Source organism: Syngnathus scovelli, chromosome 3 (genome assembly GCF_024217435.2).
Source record: "Syngnathus scovelli strain Florida chromosome 3, RoL_Ssco_1.2, whole genome shotgun sequence".
Taxonomy (NCBI): Eukaryota; Metazoa; Chordata; class Actinopteri; order Syngnathiformes; family Syngnathidae; genus Syngnathus; species Syngnathus scovelli.
In genome coordinates, this window is record NC_090849.1 from 18858191 (window position 1) to 18880481 (window position 22291).

The 22291-nt window shown below is 44.7% G+C and overlaps 1 protein-coding gene across 2 annotated transcripts in view; it reads right to left on the minus strand.

Moving 5' to 3' along the window:
* The window catches only part of ptch1 (patched 1), a 39901-nt gene extending 17846 nt beyond the window's left edge, over positions 1-22055 (minus strand). For both annotated transcript variants that reach the window (XR_011086629.1, XM_049763537.2), the window contains exons 1-12: positions 20819-22055; positions 19121-19313; positions 7116-7305; positions 6963-7032; positions 6537-6628; positions 5271-5469; positions 5044-5165; positions 4026-4173; positions 2678-2809; positions 2442-2597; positions 2265-2363; positions 1194-1319 (exon numbers count right to left, since the gene is read on the minus strand). Coding sequence is in view for 1 of the 2 variants with exons in the window: in XM_049763537.2 (XP_049619494.1) it covers positions 1194-1319; positions 2265-2363; positions 2442-2597; positions 2678-2809; positions 4026-4173; positions 5044-5165; positions 5271-5469; positions 6537-6628; positions 6963-7032; positions 7116-7305; positions 19121-19313; positions 20819-21016 (1725 nt within the window). In the remaining variant the exon portion in view is untranslated. The remainder of the gene's footprint in view (positions 1-1193; positions 1320-2264; positions 2364-2441; positions 2598-2677; positions 2810-4025; positions 4174-5043; positions 5166-5270; positions 5470-6536; positions 6629-6962; positions 7033-7115; positions 7306-19120; positions 19314-20818) is intronic.
* Positions 22056-22291: the final 236 nt, after the last annotated feature.

Consider the following 22291-nt stretch of genomic DNA (forward strand, 5'->3'; position numbering starts at 1 on the left):
CCCATGGGGTAAATAGATCATGTTTGACAGAGTGGCTGTACTAAAGCCATCCATCCACACATGCTAATACTCACTCTGGTGAAATCTGGCCTCTGCGTGCATGTGTTACAAGATCACTATTTCCTATGCTACATGAATAAAGACAGCAATATAGTTTTGTTTTAACTTCAAATAAACAAATACCAACATGCACTGCATTCTTAAAGGTGAATTTCCTTGAGTTTGTATTTGTTATAGCCTCTGGCGGACAGAAATACATCATTCTTTCCACCCCCTTGGCAAAGTGTCTGCTGCCTATCAGCTTAGTAATATTTAAATTGATGTTGTCGCCTCCAAAATTTAACACAGTCCTGCACAAGGTTTAATCAGTGGTAGTGGTAATCATGGAAACGTTGCTCATTTTGATCCCACAATGGAGCTGTTCCACATTCCTCTTCAGAGGTCTTTTAGTAAAAGCGCCTCAGGCCCTGGTTTCTACCAAAGTATCGAAGCTTAATTCTTAATGATTATTATAATAGTATTAATAACTTTGATCTTGCAATCATTCAGGTTTGCACAACAGCAAAATGTATTCATTTTATTTAAGCATAATGTTGTATAAGCGTGAGGCCTTTTGCGTGAGGCGTCGCATTTTGTCCCACTTTTCATTGTTTTTATGACGTCTCTAATTTGTGACAGATGTAAGAGAAGTCAGAATCCCCCCCACTGGACAATGCCCGCCCCCATCTTTATACACATATACAGCTAAATTATTGCGTTTCATTGCTATTTAAACCTCCCACTTAGATTCTACATTTCCTGCAAACTCACACATAAATGTGATACACACACTCACGTAGAGATTCAGTTACATGGACCTCATCCACAATCTGGATAGATACCAGACCGACCACGAAGGGAGGTGAATTTCAATTTAGAATTTAGACTTCTAATCACAGACACACATTTCCACATAAACACACAGAAGAACCTCCAAAGTTGAGTCAAAAGAGTAACTATCCAAGCAAAATATTTTGGAAAACTACACCTCAAAAGTCAAACAAAATTTGGAGTCACCAATGTCAGAGAATTGGACAATTGTGATGAATGAAAAATGTGTAATGACAACCATAGAAGAGGGAATAGAACTTAAAAAAAGGTTCTCTTGCCTGAATCTTTAATTCCTGTTTACATGAAATTAGATCCGTGCGTACCTGTAATGAGAACGCCCGTAGCGCCGGAATGGGTATGAGGGCGGCCATGAAGAAGGCGGTGACGTTGCTGATGGAAGTGAGCGCCACGCTGGCTCCGGTCCTCTTTAGACATTCGCCGGTTCGGTCCTGTGCCAGATGAGACAAAGGAATGACTTACTGACTTATTGATGCAACTTCGTCTGTAGCCACAGGCAAATGTGTAATACTTGAGACGGAGGAGCATTATCATGGAACTGATGCTGACTGACAGTGATTGCAGCCAGCTCAAGTGCTATTAGCTTATACAAGAGAGGAAGCTGATGTCTCTCAAAGCAGATCATTGTGGCAACTTTTTTTTTTCCTTTCATATTTGAAAACGCACACGGATAAGCACGAGGAAGGTTTGGCGGCAACTGCTATGTGAAGATTTGACAACGTGCGGGACCACACAGGGAGCGTCTGCTTGCGGGCATGTTTGTGCAAGTGTGTGTGTGTAGGAGAGAGGGAGAGAGAGAGAGAGAGAGAGAGGGAGGCAAGATCTGGTTCAGCTCTGTTTAGTTTTCATCTCCTCAAAGGAAGCTGGAGGTGGAGGGAGAGATGCAACAATAACAAGCAAATGCATGCCTGTTTTCCCCTACAGGAGATTAAATTTTCAGACAAAACACACTCGTCTACACCCTTTGTTGTTGTAGAATCCATCAAATTGTTCTAATGACAAACACGTTAATGTAACGCCATGCAAACTGCAAACTTGGCATAATACAAATATCATAACAGCACATTGCCCCTAATATGGCCACAAATTCACAAGTCCTCTAACCACCCATTCTGTGTCTTTTGGCAGTGCAAAAGGGGGCTTAAGATCCGAAGAAAAACATGTCACTTCTTCGGCTTTTACACAAATAGGAAATTGCCATTTTTTGTACGCACTTTCACAGTGACAAGCAATCCCGACTACTGTTTTTAACATAAGGCACCGGCTCATAATGGTGATTAAACAGTGGACGAGTCAATTTTTATTTTTTTTTTCTCCATCAAGCAGTGCAAACTATTTTGGTTGTACACAAAATATTTGGATGTTTTTCAACTCACCTCAAATGGGATCCTCTTGTTCTGTCCTGTCTCACTGAAGGCGTGAGCGAGGAGGAAGACGTCATCCACGCCGACACCCAAAGCCAGAAACGGGAGAACCTGCAGCCCAAAAACCATTGATTGTAAATAATACAATGCATATTTGCTTATTATATTAAGTGTCTTCGTCCGAGTTACCTGTGTGGTGGCAGCATTGAAGGTGATGCCCAGTAGAGAGCAGAGGCCGAGGCCCGCCGCCACCGACAGCGTCACCAGCAGGACTCCCGCCAACCCGACGGCCCCCTGGGATTTGGCGCAATCCCACCGCAGCATGGTCAGACACGCGTAGGCCAGCTGGGGACGGATAATGAAGATGACTCACGGGGGAATACAACTCTCTCGTTCGGATATGGACGAGCAGGCTTGTCTTCTACCATGAGCAAGTAGCCGCTGGCCACGCGGATGACGCTTATGTCGGAGAAGGACTTGAGAATATCCTCCAGGGTGGTGGTGGTGAAAGTCAAGACCTTCTGGGATGAGTTGGCTGCCACGCTCTGCAAAACAGCCTGGAACAGAATTCAAGAAATGGAACTTAGTGTGCAAGTGTTGATGTTAATTTGGCAGCAATGATAACAAATTGCAACTGGATGCATGCAGTCCTGGACACGAGACATTAACGATTAAGTCATAAATTTCTTATTTTAACACAATTTTCATCTGGTTTACTTTCTTGTGCTGATGTGTTTGTCTCTACTAGCTTAGCGTTGTTCATATATACATATGGTGTACATTGTCTCTTATCTTAAAGTCAACTGGGATAGATTATAGCCCACCCTTGACCATAATGACAACAGGCACTATAAAAAACGGATGGATGACAATCAATTCTTAAACAAAGGCCTCATCTGTAAATAGACGCCTTACTTCAAATAAAGCCTGGTGCTTTCTACAGTTGAGTAAATAAACTCCCCAGGCCACTAATTGAGGTGTGTCAGAAAAATCCTGACAGAAACCTGCTCACAAAAACAAGCAAATCAGTGAAGGAGTCACATAGCAGAAAACCTAAACTCCTTGGGGGAGGTAATCAGGGCTGTGTATCCATTCTAAACTTGTTTTTGTAAGACAGTACCACGATCCACCTTCTCCCTGTCTTCCTATCCGTGTGCAGACAGATGTCTTCAACATTGACCTGCAGTTACTGCTCAGCGGGGAGCGCGGCTGGCTGACACACATTCTCACACACATCCTCTTGAACACACACACACACACACTTGCACCAACCACGTGTACACATCTCGCAGGCACGCCCAACGCCGCACATTTGAACACACGCAACACAGCACGACGCCGGCAGCTTGGATTACAACCATTGATAAAAAAATAAAAAAATACATATACAGCCATTGAACAAATGATCTTTTTCTGTGGTGGCACCCCCCGGGCCCCTAAGATGAATGGTGCGCACACATGCACACACCGAGGTCACTGTGTGTCAAGCAGGGGGGTTGGTGTGGGGTGGGTGGGGGGTTGGGCGAGATGATGTCACACCCGAGCCACCAATGGGGCCACAGCTGGGAAAGTGATTGTTATGTTAGATCCAAATGTTCCTAATATATTCCAGACATGGCCAGCTTACTACTATACTATACGTTGTACCCACTACTAGCAGATATCATCAGGCGACCTAGCATCCATCAGGGGCTCCTTGCATTCACATGCTAACCTCAGAATATCATCGTTGGGGATTCACGGGAGATTTATTTTCCCGTCTCGCTTGCGTACCTCTGAATATCTTCTCTGCCAGGCCTCCAGTATGGCCGCGGCCTTTTCCTCATTCCAGTTGATGTGGGAAACCTCCTCGTAGCCCCTGAAGTGCTCAAACATCTGCTTGGGAGTCATCAGCTGGAACATGGTCTGTAAGGCTTGAGCGCTGGAGGGAGAAGAGACGTTCATATTGATGGAAGATGAACACAACTAGCAATTCTTTTCTCTTCTTTTTTGGAAAGAGAAAAAACGAAACTCAGAGCAGACACTCTATGAGAAGCCTTGCCATTCATCCAAAAGAAAGTGCTTCCACAACAAGTATGCTTTCATGGACTTGTGTGTTTAAGAAAAGCTAGCATTTAATTGTGGACCATCTACAGTACATTTTTAACTCATTCTATGCCAGCCCAGTTAAAATCGATATCTGACATCTATAGTCTTCAATGGCAGTGAATGAGTTAAAGAACTGCAGACATAATGTAATTATTTCCTTAAGAGCTGTGCCCAAATGTTTTGTCCCTTTAGTATCGGGATGCTGCAGCAAGCTCAGTCATACTTTACAAATAAAACAATGTTTCCCAAATTCTATGTCATCCCTAATAACACCAGTTTTGTTTAGCTTACTAAATAATGTTTATGCTTATTGGCCATTCATTTATGAACATAGTGCACACAGAACATTCGTGTACATAAAGCAGGTGTCCTCCGCATGACCTGAAATATTTGTCTGGCGGCTTGCTTTGGAATTAGGTCTGTGGAGCAAAAAATGTGGTATATTTGGATAAACTAGCGAGGCCATAGATCATTGTGAGCACATGTATGTACAGTATGCGTGCTGATGAGTGTGTATGTGGAGTGTCCATGCATGTGGTGAAATGGAGCAGCTGGAAATGAAAGACTTTACTGGAATCTGCTAATGACTGCAAGATTTACACGCACACAAACACAATTTCAGAATACATTGAGAGTAAAGAAGAACAGAAAACACACAGTCGCTCCAGAATAAGCAAGGCGCAGATCTTGTTGGATGTGTTACCTGAGCAAGGGTCCGCTACCGTTCTTGGTGGTCCCGCCTACAATCAGCTCCTCCTGCCAGTGCATGTACTTCCTGGAAAGGCCGTGGCAGCCGCCGCTCAGGGTCCATGCCACATCTAACGGCTTTTGGCGCGATAGAAGCAAAACAAGAAGGGAAAATAAACTGTCAACAGCTACCTTCAAAAATCCCACATGGAGCCAAAACATATATAAAGAACGCCTGCCGACCTTGGTGGAGTTCTTGTTGGGGGCAGTGAGGGGGCAGTCGGGGTCGGCGGGGTTCAGGCAGGGTCGGTCCATGTAGCCGTGGCCCACGTCAGCTTTTTCCAACATTTCCTCAAAGCTCTCCACAGGGAAGTGTGCCCGTCGCAGGTCCTCCAGGAAGTCCTTGGGGTCAAAATTGGTCCACTGCAAAGCGTCTTTACCTCTGTGTGAAGGTACGGTGACGCAGATAAGAATACAACCAACCTTCTGTACCGAAACATATCTCCCTGAATGATCATATAAAAGCAATCATGAGGCGGAAAGACATTCATCTTCATTCATGTTCATGCTAAGGCACCATACCAAGTTTTCTTTTATTTGCAAGGTGACAGCAAAGAGGAATTTCCCAGTGCCAGGGTCGGATTCCTGCCCCGAGTGCTCCTTGTCCCCTTCTAAGCTCTCCATGCCTTGCACATTCCAGCCTAAATCTCCCTCTTTCTCTTTCTCTGTCATTCACAGCACATTGTATGTGCTTAACCAGGCTTGGGTTATTATTCACAGGCTCCCAACCAGAACATGGTAAAAAACATCATCTATCGCTTCTCATCCAAAGGACAAATGGAAGCATTGCCTGTGTAGATCGATAACCGACCGCTACTTGATCTGGGTCAACTCGAGCCGGCGATTCACACGGAGAAGCGCACACGTATGCATGCGTACACAAATATGCTGAGGAGAAGTATTACTGTAGCAACAGGCCATTAGCAACAGAAAGGCCAGACAATGATGTGAGGCCCAGGGCTGAAGAGAGGCGATCGCCAGCGATACGCATGCCAACAACCACTACAATGGAGCCTTCAGAGGGGACGAATTCAGGACACACACACACACACGCTTGCGGAGTCTGATGGTTGGGTTGAGTGTGCCTGGGAAGCGCGCATAAAAGATAGAAAAACAGGATTCAAAGATCCCCATCTTCTTCTCTTGTAAACAAACTCGCTGTTATAGTGCTGCCATGACAACCATTCCAAGATGGCTGTCTATCCCAAATGAGCTAAAGGTAGACTTCACAATGTGAATCAGAGTAATGGGATCTGCATGAGAGTGCAACTCTGTCAACCTCCAATGCATTTAGTAATCACTAACCCCAAAACAAGTAACCGGTTCTTACTGAGAAGGAAACATTGTGCGGATAATTAATTTTTAATTGGCTTGGGCAGTTTACAAGTGAGGCAATGGGCTAAGCATCCTAATGATCAGGAGGAAAAAGATGAAGGTGAGAATACTCACGGTAAATAGACCATCCCAGACTGGAGCTTGGCTCCCTCCCAGAAACAGTCCAGAGGTGTGATGATGAGACAGGGATGAAGCTTTTCGATGATCTGATCACACACGGCATACACGTACGTTAGGGTCAGCTTAATTTCGTATCAGGAATTCAGACATTTATTCTGGTTTGTTGACTCTTTATTGACCTTTCATTATGTAAAATGAAAACCTGTGACAGATCCAATCAATACTGAGCATTTTTCATGTAGCGTTTGGATTTTAATGCATTTCATTAGATTGTGAAGGTGCGCCTGGTGAATTTTTGCTGAGTCCAGAGCTCATTTCTATGGTTTGGGGGAGGTCTTGATTTTTGCATTATACTTCCAGTCTGCTCTTATTTGAGCATATACATATATTGAAAGAGAAGACCTTATTTTCCCATCTTACCTGATCCATATAATGTGTTTCTGTGACTAGTTCTCCTGATTTATAGCATAAATGTTCCAATTTCCATTGTCTGAAAAAAAAAAAAGGGAGAAATTAAATGTAGTCACCACATTTATGATATTTCGCAAGAGTGGGTGACAATGGTGACGTTACCGATTATAAAGATAAACATGAACTCTGCTGGCTCGCAAGGCTGACTCCAGATGCTGTAGCAGCGCATCCACAGTCAGCACGCTGGCTCCTTCCTGGCGTGGCGTCTGGATCATGAGCTGAGGGTTGAACATGGCTTCTTCGCCGATCTTCTGTCGCGTGTACTTCAGTTCCTGGTTCACACGTCCGCCCACTGCCGGGGAGAAGAAATAGAAAAGAAGTTTTAAAATGTTTGATGTTACATACCCGGGATTTTTTTTTTGCAATGAGTCGAGCACTGATAAGATTTAGTATGAGTTATAAAAGAAGTTGTAAAGGAAAAGTCGAAAACCGTCTGCTTCTCTGTGGGGAGTTTGCCTTCAAAGTCTTTTTTTTCTCTCAAACTTATAGTGGACAATGTATTTGAGGTGGTTCAACTGATAGTCCAAAATGTCCTACACTTAAAATGAACTAACCACACGTGCTGCAAGTTGAGAAACATTTAAAACAAGTTACACACGTCGGCAATAAGAAGCAAAATGTGGGCATTCCGATCAAAGCACTTTTTACTAATTTTTTTTTTTTTTTTTTTTAACATTAGAGAAGTAATTTTTGGGCGCTGATTCTGAATCTGCCTTGTTTTTGTTTCTAGCACATCAAGTTTTAATAATAATAATAATAATAATAATAATAATAATAATAATAATAATATACAGGAAGTATGTAATATCCAAAGTAGTAATTTATTCAGTAATATTAATGAATTAAGTTCAGCAACAGGTGAAAAGACAACTCTTGAGGCATCTGGTTTGGGGTAGAAGACTCGTGGAGTGGTGGTGGAGTTCTTCAGTGTGTGGAATATTTTGTTGGTCATCTGGAGTACATCACACACCATAAGAGCAGTGTGGTCTCTCATTTAAAAAAAAAAAAAAAACGCTTAAGATCTTAAAAATGTGTCTGCGCTCATCCCAGTAAATTATAAGGCTAATTACACGGTGATTGATGTTTGAATCTTTGGACCCACACCACCAACATGGCATCAACCATTTTTGAAAATGTCCTTTCTTATGTTAGCTATTTTTTGGTAAGACCCAAAAAAGTGACCAGCGAGTGTGAAAAAGCCACATACTGCAACGTGCTGCAACATCTGTGTGAGTGCAAAAACGATCCTTTGTAGTTGTCAGAGCAAAGCCACAGTCATGCACACCTGACCTCAACCTAATCACATCTTCAAGAACAGCACTTTTTTTTTCTCATACAATCGGTCGATGAGCAAATCCACATTTGACGCTTCCACTCGAACACGAGGTGGACTGAAAGTGTGTGTGTGATAAAGAGGGTGGCTCTCTTCCAACTTGTGCTCCCAGTATCACGGTGGGACTAAGCCCTGTGCGTGCGCCCTCGGCTCTCAGCTCACCCCGGCTACAAAAGCGGCCTTTCAGCTCCTTCCGCTGGCCGTCTCCTCTCCGGTACGGCCAAGCTGCCCTGGCAAAGCCTCTCGCACAAACACACACGGGTCGACAAATGCATGAGACTGCACTGGTGCAAACGTTTGGAGTCTCTTCTAGAGGAACGCCTCATCACATGGAAAGAACTAGATTGGAGCGCTTGCCTCTGCTAAAGACGAACCATCTTGATCATGCATTAATCAGCTAAGAATCATAAAATGTCAAAAACAAAACCAACGAGTGCAGATTTGTATGCACAAATTCTTTCAGTTAATTAAAAAATGGCCAATTTCCCCAATTTAGATTTTGGCACACCAAGCACCAAGTGTGAAAATCTGTAACATTTTATGACATCTTAACCCAATTTAACAATGCGGCTTAGTTGGCGTAAGCGGGCATAGATTGAATATTTTCAAGCCGTCGTAATGGCATTAAAGTTAAACATAAGCATGCTTGTTCTGCTGAGGCAAGGACCACCCAGAGAAGAGGCGGGAAGAGAGAGGGGAGCCATGTCTGGGGGCATTAGGAAAACATACTTGATTTCTTTTTATTCCCCGAACCACAAGCAGCATTCCCATCTGATCGCATGCTTGTAATACTGAGTCCTCATTAATAGCAGGCCACGTCCAAGCAAACGACATGCGGCAACGTTACGCCGTTCTTCCTTTTCTCCCCTAAAAAAAGGAGCACGCATGGAAGTGATTTGGAGACAGTGCACTAGACGGCCGGGCCGGGGCCGGGCCGGGGCCGGGCCGGTCTGTCTGATACACTCAACACTCGGGAGTTCAAGTTGACCCCCCAGGCTTTGTTCAAGTCCACTGCAAAGAGCAAATTGCACAAATGTGGGAAGAGGCGCGTCCTATTTAGACACATTCTGGGACAGAATGTGCTGGTGTGTGTGTAGGGGTGGGGGGCAACCAAAGTTGGCAGAGCAAACGACGGGACAACTTAAAGGAATGTAGTCGCTGGACAGGAAACAGCACATTACGGCCTCGGGCTAGCAGAATTCCTCACTTCACGAGGTTACAGCGTTTTTGGGGTCAACACTTACACAGCCTCGGGGTGAGATTAACACCCCAGCTGGACCAGGAAAATGTGTGTGTGTGTACACACAGCTGTGTTTCCTCAGTGACACAAATTCACATATTCCTTCTCTTCCAAAAACTGCTTGACCTCTAATGTATGACGGCATCCGAAAGGTGTCCCTGACCTTTGACTACTTCCTGTGCCATCTCCGGTCTTCACGTCCCGATTGGTGGGGCCTCCCTAAATTCACACTAGATCGCACACATTTTGATCAGTGAATATTCATATAAAAAAAATTGTTTGGATAAGTTTCATATGGACGAACGAGGCCATCAAACACTTGTCAGATGAATGGGCCAAAACAAAGTCTTCCCATATTTTCTTCCATTTTCACTTTCTAAAAGTGAGACAGCCAGGTGTCCACCATGTGTACATCTGCAATCTACCTTGGCGCAAATATGATGAGACAGTCCAGTCGATGGATGCTCTAAAAGTATTAGATGAGGTCGGCCAAGGCTTGTGTGAGTATTCAGCGTGTTGCATAACATTAACCCCTACTCCCCTCTTTTCGAGATAATGGAGGGAGAGAAAGTGGGCTTCTAAGGAACTGACACTGACCCCCAGCCCCCTCCCTCCTTCCTTCCTTTCAGCTCTGAACTCCCCCTTTCTCCTCCTTCTTTTTACACTCTCCCCCCCTTTTTTTTGCTCTATTCAAAGCCAGCTTGCGATTGGCCAGATCATGATGGCAATCAGCCCAGCCCCTCTGTCAAAGCCAGAGCCCCCCCCCTCTTCTTTTTTTTTTCCTCCTGCCCCACCTCCCCACCACTTCTGCAGCTTTCACGACAACACAGCCCCACGCCCTTCATGCACATGTTGCGTGCTTGACAACGGAAGCCAGGAAAACACAGACAAACAATATAAATAATAAAACACACACGCATGGGCAACCCAGTAGCAAAATAAGCATCGCTTTAGCGGCTCAAATTAAAACTCATAAAAACAAATTCGGGGTAGTAAATGAACCAGACGTGAGCACATTGCATCACGATGTGTGCACAAGATACAGTGTGTGGATTTGAGGAAGTGTGCGTGTGTGTGAGTGTGTGTGTAGAAAAAGGATTAGCTGGATTAGAGCCCCTATCAGCAGAGACCCCCTGCGGTGGGGGAGGAAGCCCCCCAAAATCAGGCCATCTGTCCGCCACAAAGCACTAGGCGACCTCCCATGCCCTGAGACCCCTAAAAGTCAGACGCAAAAATGACTTGACAAGAATACAACACGAGCACTGTGAGCACATGTTTTCTTGCAGGTTAGATAGCTGGCAAAATGTGAGCATGTTTTGACGGTAAAATACATTTTATTCACGCACCGCTATTAAAAACGGCTGAGGGCAATACAATGCATTATGTAAGTGTGACATGACATCATGGGATTAAAACCGCCTCTCAATAACAACCACAATTTCACTCTATCCATATGTGAGCAGGGATGTTTTTTTTTAATATCAGATCAGCCATGATGTGGCTGTAAATCAACTTCCTCCACTCACACCACAAGAACAAAATAGCCAAGTGAGAAAAATCTTTGGTGTCCTCGTGTCGGCAGGTACGGTTTACCACAGGAAATCCTCAGTATGTGTCTGCTGTCCATTTGCCTCCTTCCTGCTATTAAAACCGCTCAGCTGCTGCCACCAATCAGCCCACAAAATCATTACTCTTCCTCCTCCACTACCTTCCACCATCTGCTGTCTCTTGAGTTCACCCTGAAAATCACTTTTGCATTTTGCCATGGGACAAGCAATAATGTAATAGGCACTTATTTTTCCATAAAAATAAACAACCGCTGAAGACCTCGTTCAAGATATTGTGTTTTTTTTAAGACTTGTTTGGACCTTAGGCTTCTGTGTTTACTTCTTGACATGTGATTTATCCATTGGGAGACTGTGGGCAAACCACAGTAGCTCACAGTAGCAGAGTTGAGATTATGGAGAGTGATATTGCAGTGTAGATTACACAGGGAAAAAAGTAACAGGAGCATTTTGTGGAATTTTTTTAAATAGTTCCTCTGTGACTTTATTTGTTTTTAGAATTGAGTGGCAGGCCACATTAACTGCATGAAATGTGAGATGGACATTTATGGCCTACCGGCTTCATGTTGCCTACCATGTTGCTATTAAAGAAAAATAACAGGCAAAATTTTCCCTAAACTTGGTGGGGGTGCAGCATGTGCTGAAATCCGGGCCATCTTTTTTTTTTCTTCTGCTTTTACATTTGGCAGGGATCCCTGCCGTTTCAAAAAAGTGTAGTTCTAGCTTTGAATGTGGGCTCAGCAATGCAGGTGTGCACGCAGCCACAAATATGTGATGAAAGGCCTCACTGAGAGCTGAAACCCCATCTGACCCAGGGTGAAGCCCTCCCCTTACCGCGGTCCCCCGCTCTCTCCCTTTTCAGAGAGGAGGGGCACCGCCACACGGAGGCAGGATGCATAAATAAAAGTTGGATTTTGAGAAAGAAAAAATGAGTTAAAAACAAGAAAAGATGAGTAGATGCATTGGGGTCAGCTCTGTGACATGCATGTGTTACCTACCTCCATGAGCTATGAGACACAAAGCCCCATCAGCAATTCCATCGCCCGGCATTAACATATGTATGGCTTCTCTCGCCCCTGATTATGCTAATCACCTGTCCGGCCCCTGCGGCCCCTAAAATGGGTGTATTTAGTAGTCGGAATGAGGTGTACATTCACACACTGCCTCAATGGGCAGATTCTTCCACGTTACTGCCTTCATTCAGATCTGCCCTCTCGCACCCCCTCCCCCCCCCCAAAAAAAAGGTATTCAAGTGCAACGGATTTGCGCAATACTGGAAGGAGAGCTGGAAAATGCTGCGGTTGGTGGACAATTAAAAATAACTGTACCATATCTGAGCACATTGTTGCTGTAGCTCAGTTGGGAAAATTCATATCAGTGTCCATCAAATTCAACACAGCTGAGCCCGTCCCTGCTTTTGCTTGATTGGCCAACATCCCGAATCTGCAGCAGCCATCTCTTCGTCATTTCCTGGAAAGATAGCCCCCGTGATTCCAGGTGTCCCCAAGTGGCACATTCCTAAAGCGTGGCGCACGCACACTAACGACAAATTGATTTCATTCCCCCCACCAAACTTCTTTGCTTTGACATGACAAGTTGCCGTGGTTACGGCAGCCATAGGGTTACTTTGCGTTCACGACATATCAATAACAATAGCAATTGATAATGTTCAGGTGGCCGTCTTCTTTGAAGGCAAGCATTACATCCCCACTTCGAACACCAAAATTTTGCAATGATCCAGAATTTCCTTCAGGATCAGTAGAACCAAAGAACTGTGTGGAAGATGTAATAACCACTAGTATATTAATCATTCATTTTCCTCAAAAGTGATGAAGGAAATGTATTCATCACCCCATCTTCAATGCTCCAGTAACACGCAAACAACTTGTGCGAGACACACACACACACAGTGACACCGTCTGGCTCTGCGAAGCCTCAGCAAGAGCGGAAATGTTTTGCATCTCTAAATCTTTACTCGGCGTCACATGCGCATGTGTGGTATCGGTGTAATTGCCAGATTCTCCGAGGCCTTGCAGCGGGAATTGTGAGTGTTCGACGACGTGCGTGCCAGAGGGCTGGCTGGTTGGCTGGCTGGCTGGCTGGCTGGAGGGCTGCCAAACAACTTTATATGTCGTATGCTTTGCATTGAAAAACACTGCGGCTACTATGCTCCAGCTACAAACACACTCTCCCTATGCTGTTTGCTGCTTCCTCCACCCCTCTGGCAACCAATGTAGGGAGGGAGGGAGGGAGGTGCAGAGGAAGACGGAGGGAGGGAGGGATGGAAGGAGAAAGAGGGACAGAGGGAGGGAGGCCAGACCACCCTGATCTCATGGCAGGCCTGAGTGTTTACATTGCCGTGGCTCACTCTGTAATACATCTGGCATTCTGAGGCCACTCTCTCCAGCCAGGGATGGGAGGGGGGGGCAGGAGGGGTAAAAGAGAGAGACCTTTCTGGCAAAGAGAAGGAGAGAGAGAGCGGGAGGGAGGGAGGGAGGGAGGAGGGTAATTCTCTCCACAGTCTCCTGTGCTCGGTCATTCGCAGGCCTCGCTCTGCTTTTTGAATATGAGCGCCTGCAAGAATGCAAAATGTAAACAGAGCGGCTTGGAGGCATCTCTCGGTTTGTCATTTGTGAATGAGAGTGGGAGCACCTTCTACCGTGCACGCTGACGCATACACACAGAGATAACAAGACTGTCATTTGCGTATACAGTCAAAGCTCCAAAGTTGGACACTGCGGAAGTCATCAAATTTAGAGTCGGGGACGAAAAATATGCCTAGAAAGTCAAAGGGCAGAAAATCTTGTCGAGCTTTTTCTTTTCTCTCTCAAAAAAAAAAAGTATAACTTTATAGTAATTTTACCACATTTTTGTTTTAGCTACACAGTAGCATTATTATGCAGTCTACCTTTTCTTAATAATTATTTGGCAGTTATGGAGCTCCGGATGTCTCTTTTACGCAGCCACATTGGCAGTAAAGTAGCGCCAGTGCGCCAATGAATAACAATGGAGCATAGCGATAAAACTAGCATTTATCTGTCAACATTCCATCCAAGTGAATTTACATCTCACTTTGATGGAAGGGACATAATGAGATACATGTGCTCGGTGGACAGAATAATGGATATCGCTGATCGATCAGGCGCCAGGAGTACTTTATTCAACTATGGCGGCGGCAGATTGGGAGAATGACCCAATTGGATTGGCAGGACACAGATCTTTGCAATTTTTGTTTTCAGTTTCCCTCTCACTACACAGGTTGTGATCATACAAAGACTTCTACAAAGACAAAATTTAGATTAGAGGTGTACTTGTAAGACTTGCCGTAACCTTCTTTTTACACTTATACCTGTGATGTGAAAATGTAAATTAAAACTCTCTCTGGCATTTTAATAGATTTGATGATTGCAACAAATGAATTTATTTCACAGAATTTCCTTTGTTCTGAAATGAGAACAATTTGGACGTTAACCACAAACGGCCAGGTCTATTGTAGCTTTTTATGGGTAATGTACACAAAGCTGCTTTCAAAGGCAAGCCAGCTAGCTTGATTAAAAAAAAAAAAAGAAGTGTACCACAGGCGCAGTGTTTCCCCACACTAAATCCCTCACCAGCTAGTCTGTACTTTTCATCAACTCATAAAGTTTAACACAACAACGCTGGAATGTTATTCCTTTCAACAGAACTTTAATCCATTTTCTGGTCAACGCAAGCTTGCTCCGAGTTTGGGTGGCAAAGACTTCCATTTGTATGTGTTTTATGCCTCTCTTTGAACATAACAATCAATAAGCGAAAGCTAGATGTTATGTGCAAAAATAGTACGAGCATGGGATGTGTGGCCATGTTTGAGTCGTTGCCGAATGAGAGCGGTTGGAGACGAAGCGTGGAGAGGAGGGGAAAAAAATGAAAAGAGGAGAAAATAGCATAGTAAGCCTCGTCCATGTCAACCAAAATTCCAACTCTGCTTATGTGACTGTGTGTGTGCTCCCATGCCTATGAAATTTTTAAAAAAGCGGGCTCATCCATACGTGCAAGATGCAACCGCCCCCCGTCATCTTCCGCACGCACAACCCCCTGGCCCCCCCACCGTGCTTACAAGCACAACAACAAAATGAGCACTAACTCTGTCAAGTCAGCTCTCAATCATACGCGATGCAAAACAGATGCAAAGGTTGAAGCCCGGAAAAGAAGTGTTATTGTACAGTTATAAAATGGACCTATAGGGTCCATTCATGGAGTAATGATACAGCAAATGACCTCACATTCGACACCTGGTATATTCAACACATGCTTACACACAGGACACAAACAATGACGGATGACAGCTGCAACCTGTACTGCATTTCAAGACCCCCCCCCTCCCCAAGACCACCACTCTTTCCAAACCATGCTCCGGCCTCCTTCGCTCTGCTGTGAGTCTTCACTCTGCACTCAGGCCACAGGGTGAGTATCAGGTGAGCTTTTAAATAGCGTAGGCCCCTACGCGATGACCTCAGGATCCCAAGGGTCTACCCCTGTGGCCCCTGGCCTCTACGCTATGCCCCATAACCCCTCCCACAGACAGACATACAAAAGTACTCTATATATCTTTTAGGCTGGAACCTGAAAAAGGCACACCAAAGTCTGGTCATAGGTCACATGACCCCAGGATAACAAAAAACTCTACATTTGACTTTTTAATGGGAGAAAATTGTCTAGCTCTATATCTCCTATGGAATTCTATTGATCAGTACAAACGATGCTACCAAGAACTTCTAGCTAGCGTTTGTAGCTTAGGCCCCAAGTGAGCTCAAGTCTATCACCCTGGACTGGTCGCCAGCCAATCAATCACAAGGGAAATATTCACACTCCACGACATATCCTTATTTTACGGATAATACGTTGTTTACGGTTAAGTAGACAAACTGTGCCTTTCGGAGAGTGTGCCTGTTGATTTTTACACAAATTCAAATGACTATGCGATATCTTCAATTAAAGGGCAATAAGCAATTGGTCATGGTCATCATCATCTTAGCTGGCTAAGCTTGCTAGCGTAACGGATCATAACTAAGCAAAACTACATGTTAAACACAGCGCGGCTTCAGCCTCAGTTTCAACTCCAACCTCCGTGGAACGCTTCAGCTTCAAAAGGCCCATTTGCAAATTCTCTCCTCACCGTAGCCCCTTCACCCCCCACCCCATCGGCGCTGACTGGCCCGAGCCACATCCCGGGCCGTCTTCGAACACGTGAGGGCCCGTCCTACAGGAAAGGCCAATGTTTATGCGATACTGTTTTAATTAGAGGCAGGTGGTGTCGCTATTTTCTTTACAATTTGGCCTGTGTTTGCCTGAACCCAGAATGCTGAGGGATGGCTCCGTTTTCCATTTTGCAGCCGGGTGGAGCTCTTAAAAACAAAAAATGAAGAGGGGGGTCTTATTCCTACGCTCCGCTGCATCATCGTGGATACAGCTTAATAGCGGATAATCGGCAAATCCACATCTGCAACGTGATACTCGAAAGATGAGCAGAAAGCCAAGTCAGCTGGAGGTCGAGGGCAAACAACAATACTACAACTTCCTGTTCCAGCAAATGACTTCCTGTGAGTGCCATAGTTGGCATAAACATGGCATTTAGCCACTCGGTCGAGGCGGGGGAAAGGGTGGAATAAAAAAAACCGAAAAAAAAAAAACCAGATCCTGTGCAAAATATTTGGCTCTTAGGTTTGACACATTCACCTCTTTGTGTAAGCAAGACTCTCCATCCACATCACTCTCTGTCACTTTGTCTAATAAACACAACTTCCTGTGTCAGAGTGCTTATAAACACTGCTATGAGCGAGGAGACCTACTTGGGTTTAAAAAAAAACAGGCTGTAGCACGTGATGGCCACCGGGATAGATACTACAAACTGAAAAGCATTTTCTAGCATTAAGGCCTGTCAATACGGTAATATGAGAATAATTTATTTCAAAAGGGAATATAAGGTACTGCATTTGGCTGGCGACCAGTCAAGGGTGTGTCATGCCTCTCACCAGCCAGTTAGTACAGTATAGGCTCCAACTCACTTGCCACTCTTATGAGGAAAAGTGAGATAGAAAATGGATGGAAAATTTGCAAACTCTCCAGAAACACTTCCCTTTTACAAAGTGTTACATGAGACAATGTATGGACAATATTTCATGACTATAACTCCAAGGCTCGTTATATTTTGCAGTATTGACTTGATTGGAAGAGCAACTTTCCAATTTGGGTGTTAAACGAACTAGCCGAGTCAATCTTAGGTTAGCTTACCAAACAGCATAGATAGAACGATACTTGTCAGAAACGTATCTTTATCGCTATGTGATGACTACTGACTTTGGAGTGCCCATTATATTGCAATCCTAAAAAAAATAAAAGTGTTTTGTTTTTTAAAAAAAAAAAAAAAAAAGCAATCCCTGTAGGTTGAGGCGGGTGCATGTGCATCCACGGGCCCACACAGCTTCCAAGCGGGGTCGATCACGGGTCAGCAGCAGAGGGCAGCTCCAAATGAAACATAAACAGCCCCTCCATACGCTCATTCCCGCTCTCTTTCCTCTTGGATGACTTGGCCAGGACACCCCCCTCCCCTCCCCTCCCTCCGTCACCACCACCACCTCCACCGCACCAATGCACGGCGTTCCACGGTCCAGGCAGAACTAATCTATCCCTCAGCTGTGTAGTCTAATCTAAACAAACACATCTCTCCCCACCAACATCTGGAACCCCTCACGTACAGGACCGAGGAAACCACTGAGGCCTGCTCTTTGTGTGCAGTGTACAGGTCAGTCAAGACAGTAAAAGTAGATAATGTAGACATCTAGCGGCAGTTTTAGAGTATCTGATGCTCAACAGAATCAAACTCAACAGAACAATTCAAACCAATGGCTTTAGACTTATCTCTGGCAACGCAAATTCAGAGCTTGATTTAAGTCCACGGTGTGTGGCGCAATTGTTGCTGATCCACGTTAGTCCTGTAGATGTCTGTAGTGTGCATCGTCTGTGGACTTGAAATGCTAAAAATAATGCTAACAAAGCAAAATCGCCCTTTCACGAAGTCACACCCCAAAAACACAAACTGTTTTTTTTTCTAAATATAAATGACATGATGTGTCAAGACTTGATTTCAAACTAATCTTCAGTCAATCAACAATCACAAAAAGGGTAACTTTTTCTCTGTGCACAAAATAAACATGACCAATGCTGCAGAATGGCCAACATGCAAATGTGAAACTGCATTTTTTTTTCATCATCTTAATTCCCAAAACATTGTTTAATTTATATTTAGGAAGAAAATGTGCTCTTCTATTCATGAATGGGCCATACGACCGTGCTGGAATGTGGATCAAAGGGAAGAAAAGGGAGAAGAAAAAAAAAAAACACAGCCGCTGAACACCCCCCACTCCGGCACCTCCTCTCCAACAACACCACCCATGCAAAATCTTTTCTCTCTTTTTTTTCCGCACTAAATCTTTCATTGTGTATATTTTCTCTTTGAGCAACAACAAGCGAGAGCTTTATGATCCGCCTCACAAACATGAGTTCCTGTCCTCACTCGAGTAGCTTCTCCCTCTCGCTCTCTCTCTCTCACTCTTATTTTCCCCCCTCCCTTCCCCTTGCAGCCGGAGGCAAATCTTTTTGGAAAGTTGAGAGCTGTCCAAAACGGGACCACACACACAGACTGTGAGCATTCAACTGCTGGGGGCAGGCACACACACTCACAGACACACACACACTCACACAAAATGGCGGCTTGGCAAAAAGGGAGAAAAAAAAAAGGTCTACCCCAAAAGCTGCTTAATTATAACTTTGGTGTATTTGCAGAAGCAGGGAGGACTTTTTGATGATTGCACATGAGCCAACCGTTGCACTGAACAACAATAAACATGCCCCTATAAATGTGCTTTTGTTTGATACAAAGCCCACAAATCACAAAAAAAAAAATGAAAAGGCGTAAGCAAAACTGTCTTACCTTCCACCCAAAGCTTCTCCACGTCCGTCTCCAAATTAGCTGCCCGTAAGCCCACCGCGAACGCTCCGAAAATCATGAGGCCCACCACCAAAAACTTTCCACAGTTCTTTTGTATGTAGCAGCCCAGCCTGAATAAAAATCTCTGGAACTTTGCTCTCAGCCATAGCGGTGCTTTCCTCCCGGTCGCCTTGCCCTAAAGGGAGAAAAAAAAAAAGGACACCAAAGAAGAAGCATTATGGTCTGATTCAACTGGGAAACAATGCACTTACCTGCACAGGTGAGTCATACACAACTTTAAGTGTTTCTGCAGTGAATTTGTTCAAAGTGATAAAGCATCTATGAGGGGTCCTGCATTTCTGACGGACTTGTGTTGCTAAAGGGGCGGTGTAAACCCAAATTTGCACATAAATGGCATTGTAGTTTATCACTAGTTTGCCTTAAAGCAGCAGTAAAGTCATAATGAGAGTAAATATTTGAATGAAAGCCCGCCTGGGCCAAAATCTAACGATAACGTAAATTAACTTTCCTCGTGTGACTACATATTTTTACACCACTGCGCAAACTAGTTCGTTCTATGTTGTCTGTGACTTTAAGACGTTGAATGTCGACGATGTAGTCAACCAAGCATCGTTTTTGATTTGGTCTAAGACTCTTCTTGCACTTATGGAACTGACTTCTCAAGGAATTTTAAGGTTTTGTAATTTGTAATTTTAGGTGTTTGTATCGTGATTCCATCATATAGTGGCGCTCGAAAGACACTGCTCTACCTAATGAGCGTTGCATAACAAGTGTAGTTTGCATTTTCTTGGTGAAGCTTATAGTATGTGCATTTAACAGATATTTGATCATATTACAATAGTGATATCACAGCAAATTCAATTTCCTGCTCTATGGTTATCATCACTCGTACCTGTCTAGGATGGCATCACAAAAAAGCCATAAAACACCCCAAAAACAAAATGTTTGACACGCAAATGACAATAATCCAGTTTAGATACTCACGAAGAAAAAGTCCACACATACTGACTTTTAAGGCTTATGTTGTAGTTCAACTCCAGTTTAACTACTTTTGGGGCGTTCGGGTTTGGGGGCTGCACCGTGTTCAAGTATTAAAGGGCAAATTCAAGCAGAGTAAATCACAAATTCAATAGAAAGTGATTTTTAAATCACTCCACAGGTAACTCACACATGTTGGCACACACCCCAGGCACAATTCCTGAGAGTAACAAAAACGACGAGTGACAGTAAGTAGGAGTCCAAAAGAAGGCTTGCAGCTGGACCTCCGGGTTGGATCCGAGGTGGGTGTGTGTGTGTATTAAATAAAAGCTGTGAAAGTCTCCAACGTGGTGCAAATGCAGGCCTTTTTTAGATAACATCAACAAATAACATCCAATTTGAGAGCAAACATTTGCACAGTCATTAGCGTTGTGCAATAAAAGGGAGATTCAGTGGAGAAAAGAGTGCATTGCATTGCTTTGCATGTGGTCCGTGGACTGGTGCTGGGGAGCGGGGGGGGGGCACATGGACTTCCACGCTGGTGCATAACACGCAAGCTTGCGATATGACGACAAGACGTTATGTGTTTGGAAAACAAGAGGAAGGAGTCCAAACAAGCGTGTGGGGGAGCGGGTAGAAGGGGGTGTAAGCAACACGCCGGTGAACGTGGGTGTTCTGTGTTTCTGAATGTAAAGTAGTTACCTGGGAGATCTGCTCCAAAGCGAAGCCCGCGTCGCAGTAGCTCGGCCGCTGCAGGTAGTCCAAATCCGGCGGTGGAGACTGCGGATGCGGCTGCGCTGGCGGCTCGCGGCTTGATTCCCTCCGGGTCCTCCGCGTTAGCCTCGGTCGGCCGGGCTCTCCTGTCCCCGGCTCGGGGGGCGCACTAGCAGCCGAGGCCATGTTGCGGGGACTGCGCGCTGCTTACCGATTCCCACTTGCGATCCGACAAAGTTTCACTCGGAGGGGGGACCTCATAGTCCGCTTGGAGAGGGCGAGTCAAAGTAGTGCGCGCCGTCCATCCCCACATCGCGTGATCCGGTGAGGGTCTCCGCCGCCTTTTGCACCGCGTTTTCCAAACCCCGTCAGGCACAACGACAACAACAAAGCGAGCAAATAGAAAAACACAGGAATACAACGGGAGTGTCTCTCAAAACGAGCCGCACGCCAGATCGCTGGACGCTTCTCGCTGCATTGTGCGGAGTTGTGTGCTGCTGCTCGTCTTCCCTTGGGCCGCGCGTCACGGCCAACTCTGACTTTGAATAGAAGAGCAGAAAAAGAGCTCGAAGAGGAGGAGGAGGAGGAGGAGGAGAAGGAGGTGGGGTGGAAAAGGAGGGAGAAGGGACGAGGAGGAGGGGGCCCGCAAAACACACGCACACAAGATCCCGCCTCTCGCCGCTGTCACACCGCACAGTTTGCTCGCTTCTGATTGGTTCCAGAAGGGCAAAAATTACTCAGCAAACACGACTATTATTAGCTGCTTAGCAACAGCTCGCTAAAGTAAAGAAGGGGAGGGAGGGAAGAAGGACCACCCAAGCAGACAGGGGAGGGGAGGGAAGGGGAGCTGGGGTGCTTGGGGATGCCCAACCAGAAACAAATTTGCTTGTTAAATGTAGCTAAGGTGTAGTATTTTGTAGGCTTAACGTTTAAATTAACCAGGCGTCACTCAAGAAAAAATACAGTCGTACGTGACTTTTAAAAAATGGCCATTATAGCGCTTAAAGAATCCTACTCACTGTTAAACGTCATGTAGCCCGCAGCGAACTTTACCGCTTCATTGACAAATATACTGTCACTACAGTGAACGCACATAGTGTAACATCACAGAGAATAGATATGAAAAACTTACCTGCTAAGTGTGTGAAAATATTTTCTGTACTTTTACAATAAATTTGGCAGATTTAGATACAACAACGCACTGTTCAAGATCTTTGTTTTGCAGGTGGCGCCTAATTGGTTTGAATTGTAATTGACAATAGCACCACCCACAGGCCGTCAGTAGTACTACAAGGGCCATGGAAAAAGAAATTAATAATAATTACATGAAATAATAATAATAATAATACAAATTACAAAGACTTAACATTGGTAAAAGCCAAAAATGTGTCATTGTGAAAAAAATTTCTACCTGTTGTACCTCTAGGAAGTCACTCAAAAAAAGTATTCTTCATTGGTGGG